Below are 17,997 nucleotides of genomic sequence, written 5' to 3'. Positions count from 1 at the left end.
CTCAAATAGTCATAGCTAGTGCTTTTGGCACACAACCCTAGGTGTGTGCTTATTTGAAGAAGATGTATGATTATTTTGTAGATACATATGTATTTACCCGAAAAATCTAACTACTATTTTAGAGGAAGTTATTGTATTTAAAAAATTAAGGAGAAAATAGTAAAGATATGAGAAAATTAGTGTGTGAGGAAGACGTAATTTGATTTTAAAGGAATAATTCTTTATCGATCGATGGTAGAGAGTTTATTACAAAATATATTGGAACTAATTTACCCTTACGAGAAATTTTAAAAAGCGATACTATAACGACTAGATTCGAACATTATAACGTTTGATTTAATTGCATTAAGCTATACACCTAGATAAAAAAAAATTACAATTTCCGTTTACCAAGTTGGATGCCTTAATTAAACACGTCTATGGAGAAAAACTACATTAAACTTCATTTCTTTTTGTGGATATTTGACCCGAATGATGATTGATGAATGATCAAGTTAGTTGATTAAAATCCTGATCAATTAATTCAGAGCATGCCCCCGATTAGTGGTTACAGTAGTATGTAATGTAGCATACGCCGCCGTGTCGCTTTCGCCTAATTTCCGTTCCCCAATTTCCACGCGCAGCAATCTCTTTCTGTCTCTCTTTCTCTCACACACACTCACACACTAATATTTTCTCTCTCTCCACTCCATTATTTAATAAACACTCCTGTGTACGTACATATAAAAGCACTACCCATATTTCTGTCTCTATTCGTCTTTGCCGGCACTCTCAAAGCCCTAGCCACCTCTCGATCAATTCGTGGACGTATTGAAGGTACTCTTCAATAAATTCTGTGTTTCATTGGAATTTGATGTTCTGCAGTTTCATGTATGGATTAAAAGTTGCATAATCTGGATAAAATTTGAAGTCTGACGATTTACTATTTGGTTGCTGAGCTAGGGGGAAGGAAAAGATGGGAGCTTGAGGTTGTTTATTCCCTTTGGCGGTTTTAGGAAAACTTTGCTAGCTCAACTAGGTAACTGAACTCATCTGATTGGCAAAAATGAATTTTGGTGATTCCATTTTCTTAGTTATGAGAAACCTCAAAACTAGTGGATTTTCAGTTATAAGAAACCTCTGAAATGTTGAAATTTAATTGATTTTTGTTATGCAAAATTATTTCCCTTTGAAGTGAGGGTTAATTCTTTATTTATTCATATCGGACAATTTAGCTTCAGACGTTTGACTGTTTTTACCCCATTTTTCATTTGAGGAGATGTTGCTTACCAGGGTTGATTTGGTGTGCTTATCTTCGTAATCTTCTCCTATAGTGAAACTTGGTTATTATACTACGGCAGAAGCTTTTATTTTATTTTTTTTAATTAAAAGTTATGCTTGGTGTTGCTGATTCTGGATCAGTATGCCGTTTATTTGTTGATGACTTTATTTGATATCTTTTAATCTTGTTCCAGAAGATCTGTTTTGGCTTGTTAATAACAGATCTGGCTTTTAAAAAGATCTATCATGTGATGCATTCACTTGTCCTGGATATTTTCATGGTTTGATTTTTAATTTCAGTATGAGCATGTATTTCTTTACAGTAAAAAAAAAAAACTCGAGTTAGTAGTGGGTTTTTCAAATGTTTAATTTGCAGTACGAAATAACTTTATTTTGTCCTTTGTTTATTGACAAAGATCTTTGCTTAAGTTAATTATATTGAAGGCACTCCTCTACATTTTGGTGTGGGTGTTTTCCTGAAAGCATTTCCAAATTGAACAAGTACTTCAAAAATCCTGTGCTTTTGGTGATATGCCGAATTTCATTATGCAACCTTTTTGGCCAAGTTTTATGTGCCAGCTCATTGAAACATTACATATTACTCTGATACTTATCACCTAGTCTAACGTCTTATTTCTTTTTGAGACAGGATGAACTCTGGTATTGGGATGCTGAAGATTTTGAGTTTGTATGCACTTTTCTCCTCTGACTCTTGCTGATTAGTTTGATTCAGATAATTTTACAGCAAATGGATCGACGTGATACTTCAGGGTTTGTTAGTGGGGGTGGGATGTACTCATTTAGAGACATCTAACCCTAGTTTTGTAGCTAACTTTTCAACCCGGAAGTCAGGGAGACTGTTCCTTGTTATTACATTTGCTTCAGATAAGAGTGTTGCATCTTAGCTGTGAGGTCATGGATGCCAGATTCCACAATTTGGGTTTTGCTGCTAACCCTGCGTTGAATGCATTCGAGAATCTGGGTAATTCCTTTCAAATTGGAGTTGCTGGTGGTGGTTTTTGTGCAGATACTACACTGTGTCTTGATTCTTCTGGCTCACCAATCCCTTTTGTATCTGCCTCAAAGGGAATGAAAAGGAAATGGGGCTTGATTGACGGTTCTGTGGGTCAGCAATTGGAATCATCGTTGTGTCTCCGTCTAGGCCATTCAACAAGTTCCTCAGACAGTAAAGGGAGTTCAGCAACTGCATGCACATCAATCTCTTCGGCAAAAGAAATTGAAGAGTCATCTTCGATGGACCTAGAACTGGACTTCTCCCTCCATCTTGGAAATGATAAAACATTTAGCCCAAGGAAATCTACTAGTTCTAGTTCTAAATTAGTGGATGTCTGGCCAAAGGTTGATCTGGAGTTGAGTCTTTCCAGTGGGACTGCTGAATCTGATGTCACCTCTATCCATTTGAGCTCTACCCCACCACAAAATGTTGTAGACCAGATGCACGTGGCTGTTGGTGGGGCATTTTACACCGAAGAAGGATCGATATCATCAAGCTTGAATATGGGGAGCTTATTTCATCCATTGCCGACTGTGGATAACTTGCAGACTAGTTACTTGCTAAACAAAGCTGTAAGAGATTTGAAACCAGCTGCAACCACTCCTGAGCTTTCAACAAGCATGGTAACAACACCAAAAAGCTCAGTCACCTGTACTTCCGGGATAACTCAACAGCAACAGCAGCGTAGTACCAGTACGAAACAGTGTCAATTCAACGGATGTGTAAAAGGGGCTAGAGGTGCTTCTGGCCTTTGCATCGCCCATGGAGGTGGGCGGAGGTGTCAGAGACTTGGTTGCCATAAAGGAGCTGAGGGTCGAACTGCATTCTGTAAGGCTCATGGTGGTGGTCGTAGATGTGAATTCCTAGGTTGTACCAAGAGTGCAGAAGGTCGGACTGATCTGTGCATTGCACATGGTGGAGGTCGGCGTTGCAGTCATGAAGGCTGCAGCCGAGCTGCCAGAGGGAAATCTGGATTGTGTATCCGGCATGGTGGTGGGAAAAGATGCCAAAGGGAGAACTGCACAAAAAGTGCAGAAGGCCTCTCTGGTCTCTGTATTTCTCATGGAGGTGGCCGTCGATGTCAATATCCTGAATGCACAAAAGGGGCTCAAGGAAGCACAATGTTTTGCAAGGCGCATGGTGGCGGTAAACGATGCACTTCTGAAGGATGTACCAAGGGTGCTGAAGGGAGCACGCCTTTCTGCAAGGGCCATGGTGGAGGGAAAAGGTGTTCATTCCAGGGAGGTGGGATTTGTCCAAAAAGCGTACACGGAGGCACCCTTTTCTGCGTAGCACATGGTGGTGGTAAGAGGTGTGCTGTTCCAGAATGCACAAAGAGTGCAAGGGGGCGGACTGATTTTTGTGTTCGTCATGGTGGGGGCAAGAGATGCAAATTTGAAGGGTGTGGAAAAAGTGCTCAGGGAAGCACTGATTTCTGCAAGGCCCATGGTGGTGGGAAGAGGTGCTCTTGGGGGCAGCCTGGTTCTGAATTTGGAAATGGTGAGAGTCCTTGCAATTCATTTGTGCGTGGGAAGACCGGGTTGTGTGCTTCTCACGGTGCTCTGGTCCAGGATAAACGGGTTCATGGTGCTGTGACATTAGGAGCTATGGTCCAGGATTCAGAACCAAGCAAACCTGATAAGATGAAACAGGTTATCATTGCTGAAGACATGAATGCTGATATCATGAAAATGGAGAGCAGTGTTATAACACCTTTCAGTGGTTCTGGTGGGAAATATGTTTGTCCCCTGCAAGCTGCTCTGCCTGTTGAAAGAAGTGCATCGTCAAATGCAGTTGCAATTCCAGAAGGAAGGGTGCATGGTGGAAGTCTGATGGCAATGATGGCAAGCAATTCTGCTCTGAGCTTTGGCAGCAGCAATGGCATGGTTAGTCCATCTGAGCAAAGGAAGTCTTGGATCCGTCAAAGCTGGGTCTGAAGACTATCTGCTTTCCTGTTTGTTTGTTCTATCATGTTCATGGCCAGCATCTTCTTCTGGTTGTCTGTGCATCTTCTGCTTTCACAGTTTGTGCTCTTGTTACATATGTGCAACTGTTTCATATTTGTTTAGGTCGTTGAACTATGAATGTGGTGTTGTTGAATATGTGTAGCAATAAGGGGAAAGCTACGTGGCTTTCAGATGTAGCCTTTTGATTGTGGTTTCTGGTGTTCATCTTTGTAAATATCTAAAGTTTCGTAAATTGGGTTATAGTGTTGGTTTGCCAAATGTTTGTGTTCAAAATAAATCAGGCGATCTCTTTGTATCTCGAGTGTTTTGTATTAGGTATTTTAGGGCTTTTGAGTGAGTTGACATTTGAGTCCTGAGTAGCAGAACTTCGAATAAACCTCAAGGGTATGTTTGGACCGGGGATTTAGATGGATCTGGATTCAAAATCCTCCACCCAAAATCCTTGTGTTGTTTAATTAACTTGACTAAGATTTGTATTTGAAATCCAGCCCTGGAAGAGGAATTTTGAGAGTTAAAATCAATGGATTAGGTCAATCCCTCCTCTATCGTTTTCTCCAACTTTCTTCTGAAACGATTTTTGTCGCCCCTCCTGTCTTGGTGTGACTTAATACGCGGGAATGAGAGAGATGCTGGTGATGGTTGCCTCGTGGCAAAAGAAGAGGTGCAAAACAGAGTGAGAGACAAAAAGTAGGTTTTGAAGGCTCTCATATATGGACAGGTGTGAGCGGTCGTGGTAGTAAAGGAGGGGAATGGCGTTTGACACTATGGCCAGTTGCTGTTGCCGGAAAAGAGAACAAAGAAAGGAACTAAAAAGAAGTAAATAAAAAACAAATTATTGATCTAGCTGCCGTTGCTGGAGAAGAGAACGGAACTGAAAAAAAGTGAATAAAGAGCATTGTCTCGATCCCTGGAAGAAAGGGAAATGAATTATCCAATACGGACCGGACCCTTAAAACTTTTTATAATTTCTGTTTTCACCCCAATTTGCTTTGGTAATTGTAAATGATCGTTTCATTAGGAACTTTTAGCCGAACAAATTATTTTAATAAATGTGAAATTCAAATCCTTTCATTTGAAGTTCTTTGGTATCAATCCAGACATACGTTGAGAGTGTAAATGAATATGAAGAAACTGAACATTCTTGTGTTCAAATTTATTTAATTATTTGGATGAGTTTGAGATTTTGTTCAAGTTTAACTTGTTTACTTGTTGAACCAAGTTTGAACGAGCTTTTAGTGAGTCGAATTTAAGTCAAATTCTAGTAATTTGAATTTTTTATATATAAATTTCACTTTTATACTAATCGAGTTAACTTCAAACTTAACTTGAAAGTTTATCAAACCAAAAATACTATTGCAGCCTAGTTTAATTGGTTAGTAGCAAATTTAAACAAGTTCTTGGCGAGCCAAGCTTGATTCGAGTATCAAATCGTTGGGGATACACATTACGATCCTATAAAAAGGTGAATGTACTTTTGGCCTTTGGAAACCAAAGTGGTTTTTTATTTCATTTGTTGTACAAAGTCATAGAGTGTGAGATGTCTCGAGAACACACGCAGGTTGTCTAAAACGAATGATTGAAAGGTCAGGCAATAATCTGTAACGAGGATTGTTTCCCCACGGCCCAGTTCTTTCACAGTACGGTCCATGCTCGATCAGTTAGCGATAATCCCTCCAAGAAAGTCACTGTTCCAAAATCCGGGCGCATTCTAACAAGAGATAAAACTCCTTTCCATTTCTATACTGATTGACAAACGATTAACGACTTAGCCCACCAGTTGGCAAGAGATTAATGAGGGATTGGTCCAGTACGTATAGATATGGATTGTCACTAACTCCTCCTGTTGCATAAGAAATTTCTGTGCGAATTTTGGTAGACACTTTATTATTATTTCTAACATATCCCAGGGACAAACATGATTACTAGTTCGATTTTATTTAAAAAAAAAAAAATTAAAACGTTACATTCCATGAGTCCATGACTGTAAATTTGGGATCGTTCACTGAAATAGGTACCAGAATTGGTTCTCACACTGCAAATATCAAAAGATGTGAGTTAAGTAACACTGACTTGCACTACATTGCACAGTATCGTATGCCCTCCACCTATCACTCTCAGAATATCGAATATGATAGAGAATCAGTTTCTTGACAACAGAACAGAAATGGGATTTTCATGCCGTATCTGTCATTAACTATCTTAAAATAAACTTTTCAAGTACTTGATATTATTGGCGCTTTTGCTTCCCCACCCCGCACCAACAACCCCCCCCCCCCCAACACAAAAAAAAAAGAAAAAGAAAAATCACTGTTCCAGTATTCCCATGCACATTACTTCCACTTCTATGCCGTCTGAATCTTGAACTTTGCCATCTTAGAGAGGTCATCAACTGCTTCGACCAGATGATCAAGTCGAGCAACGAACTCAACAAGTAATGATGTGAAAGTAGCAAGTGACAGATGAGCAGTACTCTCCAGCGCCTGCATTTTGGGAACGAAATCTGCACTATTACCTCCCTCCTCTTCGAAAGCATCAACTTCTCTGGAAGGCCAAGAATGGAGCCTTCTCGAATGTTTTCTCATACTCTCATGATAAGATTCTGTTTGCGCTGGAGGAAAACTTCCTAATGGCTGGGAGGGCGGAATGTTCAAGTTTTGTTCGTCCCGAAGCGTAACATCGATCTCAGCCATCTGGTTTGAAAAGTCACTCAAGTTGGCAGACAAAGTGTGGGACAACTTCGGCAGTTGTCTATCAGGAGGCTGATCATAAGTGGAAATGAGGAGATACGAATGCATATCTATTGCTCGTTGAAGACGCTCAGTTGTGGCGTGCACCTTTTTCAGTATAGGAGCTTTGAGACCTTTCTGCATATCGCGTATATCATTTCCTAAACATCTAACTAGCTCAGCTGCCTCAGTTGTAGCATCCTGGATCTCTTGCTGGAATGTGATTCTGAGATTATAAGGGGCCTAAATCACATATCAATACATAAGTACATTGGTAAGTTACAGAGTTACATCAGCATAAATTTATTCGTTTACATGATCTTTGAGTATGTGCAGGCAATAGTGTATCAGTAATAGTAGGCTTTGCAGTAAAAGCATTGCATATTTGTTTCAAACATGCAGCATCTGTCATAGATGCTGCTGCCTAAGCATGCGCTGTTATACATGCTGCTGTCTAAGCATGCACGTATAGAATTTGTTTGAAAACATAGCGGAATATGTTCGGAAAGATAAAAATTTATGTTAAATGTGGTATACCGTTGAAAGAATAAAAAGTAGAAGATGCTTAATTCGGAGATAAACAGAAAGTATAAATGCTGCCATCCTTGGACTAACGGAAAGAATTGCGTCTCAACCGTGTTAAAGCTAGACCGCATATTTGAGAGATGCAATACACATATGGTATCTGGCAAAAAACAACATCTATTGCGTTTTCAGGGAGTTCTTTTCTAGAGCTTTTTGTTTGCCATTTACCCTCTTCTATCACATCAAATTGAATTATCAAGAGAATTTTTTTTTTTGACATAATTATAGTACTTTTTGTATATTCTAGATTTCCTACACTGCTTGGAAAGAGTTATAATTCTGCTAAGTAGATAGTGAATGTCGGACTAAGCTGGGCATCTGAGAAACCGAAAACAGAATATGACCAATAACGATAGGGAAGCAAAGACCTGAATTTCTGAGTGAAGAACGCCATGAAGTGCCATAACCTCGTATGCACAGTATCGCAAAACTGCACTGACTTTCACGTACTCTGACCATGGGTAGAAGAAGTGACTGAACCTGCCATGCGGCGGCTCCCATTTGGCTGAATTAGCCTTCAAATATAAGCAAAGATAATAAAATATGGTTACCGTTTCCTAATCTTTGAGAACGAGAAAGAAACGAAAAAGACTTAATAGTCTAGTTGAACGTGATTTATAAACTAGTTGTACCAATGATTCCAGTTTAGCAGAAGAACTCAAAGTGGATCGACATTTCTTGTATGCAGGCTCATCTGGAAAGTCATCCATCACAGTACTTGAGAACTCTGGATGATTTGATCCATCGTCTTCTAGATACTTTTTAACACATTCTGAAACGTACCAGGTTAACGATTTTATTGTTTTCCAAAGTGAAAGAAATGAAATTATTCGAGTTAAATTGTTGATTACCTTCAAGAGCGTCAGCCACTGATTTAAAGTTAGTTACAAGTTCTTGATGCAACTGCTCCCCAGCCCAAATAGGAAATATTAGTACATTCACTGAGACTGCTACAATCCCTCCAATGGCTATTGAATAAAGCCGATCCATGGATGTTCTTATTGGATTCCCCATTCGATATCCAGAAACAATGATCAGGCAGTAGGTGAAGAGTATTACGCGAAAACCATATTCATATGGCGCAAGAGGAGGCCAGAACTTCATGAAGGATGTAATAGCCCCTGCGAAACAAAGTTAATTGAACAAAATATCTTAGTGTGGATGGTCTGTTTCTAATAATATTATTATTATTCTGTAAGATTTTTCTTGTTTGTCAGATTGGTAGGTAAATGGGAAAAAGGGTGACATACCAACTAGGAAGATGCTGATACCAATAATAATAGGCTCAGCAACAGGACCAGTGTTTAAGGCTATTTGAGCAACAACAATTGCTAAAACTCCTGCCAGCAGGCTTCCAAGTGCTCGGTTGAATCCTCTATTGAACGTGGATCCTGTTGAACAAATATGCAACAAAGAATTCTAGTTATACATTATTCTCCTAGTATTAAACATTTCAACTGAATGCTTGATAATGTATTAGAAACATGTCGTGTATGATATTTTGTACAATAATATTCAATTTTTACGTGTTGTCATACTTTACAGGTATTCAATACCTTTTTTTTTCCAATATTTATGAATAACTCAGCTAATTTGCCTCCTTAGCTTACAAGAAAGAAGAAGTCAGGTAATTTTCCACTTTCAACAGGCTACATACCAACCGTATATTCGAACATGATGGCCACAGTGAGGATAGACCATATAATGTTGGATCCAAAGACATGATAAGGAGCCCGGATCAGAATTAGCAGCGAAACCAGAAGAACAGCAAGGCCAACTTTCAAAGCGAATATTATTCTGTTGGTATCTTCCTTGCAAAATTTCCAGACCTCCATAATCCATCCTCTGCATGACAAGCCAGAGCTCTTCTCAGCATCATGGAAAATAACTTTGCTAACCTGCGGTATATTGATCTCAATGCTACCATTTTTCCCATTCATTCTCCAAAGAAGAAATATATCCCTCTCCAAATCTTGTTCTAACTGGGCTTCTTTGATTTTTAAAGTTCCCGTAGCTTCAAAATTACGAGAACTAGCCCTCGAAATAGAAATATTAGGATTTCAAGAAGAAAGTTTTATCAACTTTTGTGCTTCTTGACGGACGGGAAAAAAATCTTCAGGAAATTAGTCAGTTGAAATGAGGAGCACAAGTGGTTTGTTGTATGGTATGACTAAGAGATATAAAGAACTGGCTGTATTGGGGATGGTATGGGGGGTTTTTTTGCCCCGGGGGGGGGGGAGTGGGGTTTATTGGTTCAGTCACTCAGCTGTACATGCAAGTAGGTGGAGAAAGTATGTCTAGTCAGGAAATGATATGCAGAGAAAAGAATAATACGGCAATAATAGAAGGAAAGATGACATTCAGAACTTGGATAAGAGATGCTTAAGTTCAATAATGTGGGATGGATGGAGAACTAGAATATAAGAAGAAACATAGGCAGAAGAAGTAAGCGGCCTTTTTTCGCCACGTTAACAACTCGAAAAATATCTTTCCATGCAACCTTTGCTGCCTGGAAGACTATTGGAGCAACCAGGAACGCACACTGGAGTTTTAGAGATCAGGTCTTATTTCAACAAATCAAAGTGTACATTAACCATTTCTTTTAAATTCTCCTATATATACATCTAGCTAAGATTTTATCGGCCAGATTTTTAGATGGTTCTTGAGACAAATTCTACAGCCTTTTAACTCTTGTTTCTTGATTAAATTCGTTTCTACAATTCTCTGGGAGGAGAATTTACAAGAAGACTTTATGATGTACTCATGCATAGGTAGTCCCACTTCTTCGTGTGCGAATATGTCCAGCGTAAAACTGATAGGTGTCTTTTAATTTTAGTTCTTGATAAATGCACAAGTTGTTTAGCATTACATCTCGAATATGCATTAGTTCTCAGGTATCTGTTCATCATATATATATCATTCAGCATTCTTTCACATAGTATTCTTCATGCATTAGCTGTTATTCTTTCGCAAACGCTTGTTTCCTTGTATCATTTGTCGAGAATAATTATAAACTTTCCGTGGTTTTTTTCATTAATTACTAACCTGAAGAGGAGGTAGAAAGATCACAGTTTTAATTTAATGGTTATATTCCTCCGTTACTTGTAACCAGGAGTGCTCAATACCGACTGGTAAACCGTGGAATGAAATAATGGAGAAATGTCACCATTCAAATTGATATACGATCGAGAAAAATTTATGAAATGATAAGTTTTGTAAAGATTTTTAAGATGCGATGCCATGTTTTTTTTCCTTAAAACATTAATCATATGTATGATATATCTGTTACTGTAATGCTACTATTTAAAACGTAATGTCATATGCATTTTTTTTTTGTCCTAAATAAAATTAATCACATGATATATCTACTTGTTTTCCAAGTTCACCAGGTCGTACTAAAGTTTGGAATTCAATGCAAAAGAAAGAAGGTTTTCTTAACTGAGAGGCAAAATATTTGAAAGCAAAAAATTGTGAAACACCAACCATTTGTGCCATGTTTCCAACAATCGTTTTTATATCACGTTTAGAATTGGATTCTATAAGCGTCAAATCCACCGAATGCCAATTTCAACAATATCAGATTAATGCAGCAACGGGGACGTCCAGATGCAGTTGGAACAAAACAAATGGTGGAGAATATGTACATTCTGTCCATGTCCATATGTACGAACCTGCAGTTTGATTGCCACACAAAGTCACCAACCAACCATTCATTCTTTTGCTATTCACTTATTTGCTAAATTTCTGTCTGACGAAAATAAGTGAACCATAATTTACTGAAGCTAATTAATTTAGAGATTCAACAGCAGTTTTCGAAATACGTACAGAGCCTATAACTAACTATTCTTGCATTCATACGTATAAATATATGAGCTTTTCCTCCACGACCATGAGCAGTCAGCCGGCTATAAAAGTCTTAAAGCTGCTATACCTGAAATCTTCCTACCCTGTATGGAGGCAAAAGATGAGATCGATCTACTGGATTGATGGACCATCAAGAAGATACAATGTAAAAGTAGGGATGAAATTGTTGAGACCTCCTGGCAACACAATAAATAAACTGGTATAAGCTGGTTTGGGGAAATGGAGAAGTGCCAGTAAGTAAACAAGGCATATATAGAGTTGGGACTACCTCTGATTTGTTTTAGATGACTAGTAGTATTGTATAGCATAGAGTACTATTGATGTAGTAGAAATTCTACGTTCGATGTACAAGCTCACTATTCTTGTCAATAAAATGTTCAATTTTGCTAAAAAAAAAAAAAAAAAAAGCTTTTAGCTAGCTAGAGGACTTTGTGATGGGAATAACAAGATCTCGAGTTTAGAAATTGCTATTCCAATTGTCAAGTTTAATTCAAAAGTCATCCACCTAACTAAGTAGGTAATCAAGCAAGAAGATAAGAAGATATCCATGTAAAAATAACACAGTTCATGCAGGAAGTCAGCTGTTTAGAAGTTAAGACGAGGATGGAATACACCGGAAACTTTCTTCATTATTTGGAATTTTCAAGGATGGCAATGACGGTTAGAGTGGCATGGCACTAGGATATATATATTCACGAGCAGAATTATTGCACCGGACAACACGGATCTGTTTTATGTACAATTCAAACGGGTCAGATACAAATTTACTTGTTCGTACTTGTTCCGGACCAACCTTGCAAGAGGACGAGGGACCGTTGAGTTGACCAAATGCCGCCTGAAGTCTAGCTCGTGTCTCGCACGTTTTCAGAGGTCAATCCTGTCATTTCGAACCAGCAGCTGATCTTCAGCGTTCAGACCAGAGGACCCTGTTTATGTATGCGTTTTCTTCCCATAAACAGTTTGACTTTAAAGTCGTGTAATAAAACCCACCCACAGCTCAGTTGAAAGTTGAAACGGGAAACATGGGTAACTGTAGCGGCTTACCCTCTGACCAATCTGGCCAGTCCACGTCATCATCATCACAACCAACACCGTCGCCGTCCAAGGGCATCACCGTCCTCCCCCCCGACCAACCTCCCCCTCCCCGCCCACTCTCGGGCATCGGCCGTGTCCTTAACCGCCCCATGGAAGACATCAGCTCCACCTACATTTTCGGCCGGGAGCTAGGCCGGGGACAGTTTGGGGTCACCTATCTCGTCACTCACAAGACCACCGGCGAACAGTTCGCGTGTAAGTCAATTGCCAAGAGGAAGCTGTTGAACAAGGACGACGTTGACGACGTCCGCCGCGAGGTTCAGATCATGCATCATCTCACCGGTCACCGGAATATAGTCGAGCTCAAAGGCGCGTTCGAGGATCGGCATAATGTTAACCTAATCATGGAATTGTGCGCCGGTGGCGAGCTGTTTGATAGGATTATTACCAAAGGGCATTATTCGGAGCGTGCTGCGGCGGCGCTGTGCCGGCAGATGGTTACGGTGGTGCATTATTGTCACTCTATGGGAGTTATGCATAGAGACTTGAAGCCTGAGAATTTTTTATTTTTGAGCTCTGATGAGGACTCGCCGTTGAAGGCTACTGATTTCGGCTTGTCAGTCTTCTACAAGCCAGGTAGGTAGTGTACTATTAATGATGTAAAGCTTCTAGTATTTTTTTTCCCCTCTTCTTTTCTGGCCATAATATTGATGTGGTTTTCAGTTTTCTTCAATACAAAAGAGGATTGATTTTGTGTATATTTGTGTGTGCATGCGTTGGTAAAAGTGTAGTTGATAAAAAAAAAAAACGCTTTGAAATTATTTGATTAATTTCGAAGCAATTATGAGCGGAATGCATAATTGGGAATCTTGAAGTGCTTGTTAGTGATGTATTTTTAATTTTATTATTATTTAGAAAGGAGTGGCTTGACATGATCTTTGCTAAAATAGAATGCAGATTATGTATCAATTGGCATTATCTTATATTTTGTTTAGTAAAATAAAAACTTGAGCGAGGAGAGCCTTTTTTTTAATGGTCGTGTTAAATGCATTAAGTTTTTCATCCTATTTGTCCATAGATTGAAGCATTTTCTTTTGCATGTGGAGGTGTGCATGTCTCTGCAGGAAAAGCTTCAGAGAAGTGAAACACTAAATGGCCTTAATAAATCTACTAGGTCTTGGGCCTGCAACATTGCAAAATACTAATGCACCTTGAGAATGTCTAGTGAAACTTATGATACGTCTCTCTGTTAAACAAGATTTTAGCTATGTGGTGAACAGAAATTGTCATCACAGTCTTTTGCGACCGAAATGACCATTAAGAGCAGCAGCTTTGCTAGCATTAACCAATCAATTGATTTGTTAATGAAGAAACTTGTAATCAAAGGAACCTCTTCCCTTGTACATCACTGCCAATAAAATGTTAAAGTGTGCATTCCAAGATTTTTTTTCTTCTTCTTTTGTCATTATCTTACAGACCGGGGGGCAGGTTTCTTGTCATCCTGTGTTGTCTACAAATTCTTATGCATAGTGGTCATTAATGCTTAAACTACACAGAAAATAAAAAACTTACAGAACCTAGACAGTTTTGGATTGCTTTTTCTTCACTTCAAAGCCCTACTGCAGCTTATTAATTTAGCATGTTTACGGGTGTGTACTTATGTTTTTAACTTATAGTTGGCCTTTTGTAGGAGATGCATTCAAAGACCTTGTGGGAAGTGCATACTATGTGGCCCCAGAGGTCTTGCGGAGAAATTATGGAGCTGAAGCTGATATTTGGAGTGCTGGAGTGATACTTTATATTCTACTAAGTGGTGTCCCACCTTTTTGGGGAGGTAAATGATTATTTGAATGAATAAATAATGTGCTGTGGTTCTGTCCATTTTCGTTTATTTTATTGCTTTTCCTGCATTCTTTAGCCATTTGTAATCTATGTTTCTGTAACATGCCACTCTTTGAGAAGAAAGCAGTGGGTTGGAAACATTCTCCGTTATCTTTGTTGATTCCGCCACTGTCAGTTTAAGTTTTATGACAGACAGCTATAGAATTTTTAACACTATTTAGTTTTGTTGTGTAAATTTTGAGGCCAATAAGCCTTTAAGTACTTTCTTTTATATTGTTAAATGTTAATAGTCCATGGAAAATGAGCATAGTAATGCATCTGCATGGTTAGTGAAATATATTGAAAATGAAAGCCACTGTCTCATCCATTGCTTTTCTTATGTCTTTTATTTTCCAAGTACTGATTTACAACATCTTAATGATCCTTTTGGTTCTCCTATTTGCAGAAAATGAGCAGGGTATTTTTGATGCCATTCTGCGGGGTCATCTTGATTTTTCATCAGAACCTTGGCCATCAATATCTAGTAGTGCGAAGGACCTTGTCAAAAAGATGCTGAGAGCAGATCCTAAAGAAAGGCTTTCTGCAGTTCAAGTTTTAAGTAATCTTCAGCTCTCTTTATCCCTCGTGACATAAAAATTCCCTTGAATGCTCATCCAAGTTTCCACTAAGGCTAGAAACTCTTTGATTCTTGCCATGTTCAGATTTGTTTTAATGGAAATTTACACTTGTATAGCTGCATAGCTAGCTGTTTGTGTGTGTGTGTGTGTGTGCACGCTCGCACATGTTAATTAATATCCTAAATGGGTTTATATTTGCATCATTGTCATACACTGGAGAAAAAAAATAAAATCCTAGTTTTAGTGAAGTTTCATGTGGATAAATTAAAAAAATCCTGTAACAATGGTAAATAAGGACAAAGACCATTTTCATAAACTACTCAAGAAGCTTTCAAAAGATGGATTTCTCATTTGCCTTAGGTTCACCTGGAAACTAATATCAGTATTAAAACTGTTTGCTGACCACAAGAGTTAATGTGTTGCTCTATAGTTTACTTGTCATTTTCTAATTTCCTAAATCAGGTCTTGTTTATGTGTATGCTTTCACTTAATACAAGTTACCTTGAGCTCCATGTGTTTTAGAATCATTGTTTTGGATTCCGGGGTAATTTTTTTCTCTGCCAAAAGGCGGTTACAATGCCACCGTGTCCCCACAAACTAGGAAGGCAAATCAAAATATGGGTGCTCACAAAGTTTTCAGAAAATAGAATTTCTGCAATCTTTGGGCTTCCTACAAACCAACCATTTTTTAGGATCACTTAATTAGATGAAGAGTTAACTGTGAATGTTTGCAGACCATCCATGGATGAGAGAAGACGGTGACGCATCTGATAAGCCTCTCGACATTGCTGTTTTGACTAGGATGAAGCAGTTCCGTGCTATGAACAAGCTCAAGAAAGTAGCCCTCAAGGTGAGGAAATGTTGTACTTACTTTTGGTAAAGGATTCCTTTACAGTTAAGCTTTGTTAAGTTTTTGTTGGTCTTTCCCCATTAGGTAATTGCAGAAAATCTATCAGAAGAAGAAATTATTGGTTTGAAGGAGATGTTCAAATCCATGGATACAGATAATAGTGGGACAATTACTTTTGAAGAGTTGAAGGCTGGCCTTCCAAAGCTTGGCACCAAGCTTTCTGAGTCCGAAGTGAGGCAGCTCATGGAAGCAGTGCGTAAAAATTTCTCTGTTTAGTTTTTCTCACTTGTTTTGGCTTCAGAAAGTCTCAGCCTCCTTTTATGAACCTTTCTACAGATTATAGAATTCTGTTAAGGGTGTCCAAGTCAGAAGCTCCAAAAGAATGTTAAGCATGTTGCGAACCTTACTTTCTAAGCTGCTTTGCTGTCTTCCTGAGAGCTGAAGCAAATTAGTACTATAGCTCATCTACTTTTTTCCTCGCATACTTTGATAACCAAATCCCCTTGTTTCCTGATGCAATCTTTTGTGTTCATAATTTTTCCCCCCTTTCTAAATGGTTTATGGAGTAGAACAACTCATTTTATGCATAAGTACCTGAATGAAATTCTCTTGATGCTCAAGACTACCTTGAGACTGTTGTGGTCTTAAATTGTTGGCTTGGAAGAAATATGCAATTTTATCTTTATTTTATAACATATTGCATTTATCAACTGTGCCCTTTTTCAGTGCATGGAGTGAAATGCAATTTCATACTAGTATACTGTAATTCAAATACAAAGATTTTCTTGATCTTTTTAGGTGCATGGATTGAAATGCCAACACATCAATATGTATCTCTTTAAAGATAGGTCTTTCTTATGCTGTTTTTCTTCTTCTGATTAGTCATCTTATGAAGATCTATAATCTGTATTCATTTATTTGTACTTAGAGAGAACAATAGTCCATAGGTTGGTATGTGGCGGTTTCTGTAATGCCTTGGCATTACAGTCATTAATTGCTAATAAGCTGTTTCACTGTCCCAGGCTGATGTGGATGGAAATGGAACAATTGATTACATTGAGTTCATAACTGCCACGATGCACATGAACCGAGTAGAAAGAGAAGACCACCTGTACAGAGCCTTTGAATATTTTGACAAAGATAAGAGCGGGTAGATCCCGATCAAAAAATGCCTGTCCAAATTTTGTTCCATATATTTTCTGGTTTGTAATCTTTCTTCGAATTTTAGGTACATCACGATGGAAGAATTGGAGCATGCCCTAAAAGAGTATAATATGGGTGATGAGAAAACAATAAAGGAGATCATTGCAGAGGTTGACACAGATCATGTATGTACCTTTCTCCACTAAATAGGTTGTAAGATACAGAATGATGCCTATTTCCAATCAATGAACAATATATCTATTACAATCTGGAAAAAGCTCAGCGTTGGGTCCCTTAGTCCCAGGTGCTGAACAGGGAAATTATGAGGAAGACAGGCAAAATTTAGGTGTTCCTGTCTTATTTGTATAATGTTCTTGGCCTATGCATGATATGTTATGTTATTCATTCGCAGGATGGAAGAATTAACTATGATGAGTTCGTTGCCATGATGAGGAAAGGCCAGCCAGAGATGCCCCAAAATAGACGTCGGAAATAAGCCTAAAGAAGGATTTTTCATGCCTTTCCATTCCTTTAAGAGGTTGGGCTCAACGGTTAATGATGTAAATGATTAAGACCTCGTGTTGCGAAATATGTTGCTCCTGATTTTTCTTAGTACGTGGATGTGGGAAGAACTTGATTTCCAGGATTGGATGGCCTGTAGGCTGTTGCATGTCAACTGAGGCATTGAGCTTTGCCATCACGTGCTGTGCATATTTTTGATTGTTGAGGTGGCTAGCAGACTCATCAGGCCAAGTACTAGAGATATACAACAGGATACGGATATCGATGATATCGTGCATGTTTTTGGATTATGGTCGACCAGAGAACAATTTTTGGGGTCAGTCTGATCTGAGCTCTTTTTCCTGAAGTCTGTGTGGCAACAAGCTACACAATCTTTTCTTTTGGTATACGATCCAATTGGTGTTTGAACTACAAACTATCTCCTGTTGCTTGCATCTTCCTCCTTCCTTTTAGCAGCCAAGTGGAAACTGGCGTGCTCTTGACGGCGGTCTAAACCCAAAAACCGTTTAAAAAAAAAAAAGAACAAATGTTCCGGTTGCCACAATTGTAACTCTTAATTTACCCAAAAACG

At 38.7% G+C, this 17,997-nt stretch overlaps 3 protein-coding genes across 4 annotated transcripts; 2 read left to right on the top strand and 1 right to left on the bottom strand.

Moving 5' to 3' along the window:
* The first annotated feature begins 715 nt into the window (after positions 1-715).
* On the top strand, positions 716-4,537 carry LOC113781739. Of its 2 annotated transcripts, XM_027327727.1 has the most exons (3): positions 716-816; positions 943-1,018; positions 1,910-4,537. In XM_027327727.1, the coding sequence occupies exon 3, from the start codon at positions 2,176-2,178 to the stop codon at positions 4,210-4,212; it is 2,037 nt and encodes a 678-aa protein (XP_027183528.1). In that variant the 5' UTR covers positions 716-816; positions 943-1,018; positions 1,910-2,175; the 3' UTR covers positions 4,213-4,537. The 2 variants fall into 2 exon arrangements, with proteins under 2 accessions (XP_027183528.1, XP_027183529.1); XM_027327728.1 differs by lacking the exon at positions 943-1,018 and having other exon boundaries at positions 719-816.
* Positions 4,538-6,553: 2,016 nt separating this feature from the next.
* LOC113781510 (aluminum-activated malate transporter 9-like) lies at positions 6,554-9,547 on the bottom strand. The gene is made up of 6 exons (XM_027327462.1): positions 9,211-9,547; positions 8,804-8,944; positions 8,405-8,674; positions 8,186-8,325; positions 7,922-8,068; positions 6,554-7,211 (listed from the first exon to the last, which is right to left on the bottom strand). Exons 1-6 carry the CDS (start codon positions 9,491-9,493, stop codon positions 6,585-6,587), a joined length of 1,608 nt encoding a protein of 535 aa, XP_027183263.1. The 5' UTR covers positions 9,494-9,547; the 3' UTR covers positions 6,554-6,584.
* A 2,858-nt stretch (positions 9,548-12,405) lies between these two features.
* Positions 12,406-17,812, top strand: LOC113779782 (calcium-dependent protein kinase 1). Its single transcript, XM_027325500.1, has 8 exons — positions 12,406-13,088; positions 14,143-14,286; positions 14,740-14,892; positions 15,646-15,761; positions 15,846-16,013; positions 16,784-16,911; positions 16,990-17,089; positions 17,317-17,812. The coding sequence occupies exons 1-8, from the start codon at positions 12,440-12,442 to the stop codon at positions 17,398-17,400; spliced, it is 1,542 nt and encodes a 513-aa protein (XP_027181301.1). The 5' UTR covers positions 12,406-12,439; the 3' UTR covers positions 17,401-17,812.
* Positions 17,813-17,997: the final 185 nt, after the last annotated feature.

Source organism: Coffea eugenioides, chromosome 8 (assembly GCF_003713205.1).
Source record: "Coffea eugenioides isolate CCC68of chromosome 8, Ceug_1.0, whole genome shotgun sequence".
Taxonomy (NCBI): domain Eukaryota; kingdom Viridiplantae; phylum Streptophyta; class Magnoliopsida; order Gentianales; family Rubiaceae; genus Coffea; species Coffea eugenioides.
Note: the sequence above shows the minus strand (reverse complement) of the source record. Positions and strands in the feature narration are given on the sequence as shown.

Coding starts and splice junctions, on each gene's coding strand:
- LOC113781739 (XM_027327727.1), top strand. CDS start 2,176: ATGGATGCCAGATTCCACAATTTGGGTTTTGCTGCTAACCCTGCGTTG.
- LOC113781510 (XM_027327462.1), bottom strand. CDS start 9,493: ATGAATGGGAAAAATGGTAGCATTGAGATCAATATACCGCAGGTTAGC. Junction 8,675..8,803: donor TATCAGCATCTTCCTAGTTG/GTATGTCACCCT, acceptor TTTGTTTCGCAG/GGGCTATTACATCCTTCATG. Junction 7,212..7,921: donor TTCTTCACTCAGAAATTCAG/GTCTTTGCTTCC, acceptor TATGTGATTTAG/GCCCCTTATAATCTCAGAAT.
- LOC113779782 (XM_027325500.1), top strand. CDS start 12,440: ATGGGTAACTGTAGCGGCTTACCCTCTGACCAATCTGGCCAGTCCACG. Junction 13,089..14,142: donor GTCAGTCTTCTACAAGCCAG/GTAGGTAGTGTA, acceptor GGCCTTTTGTAG/GAGATGCATTCAAAGACCTT. Junction 14,893..15,645: donor TTCTGCAGTTCAAGTTTTAA/GTAATCTTCAGC, acceptor GAATGTTTGCAG/ACCATCCATGGATGAGAGAA.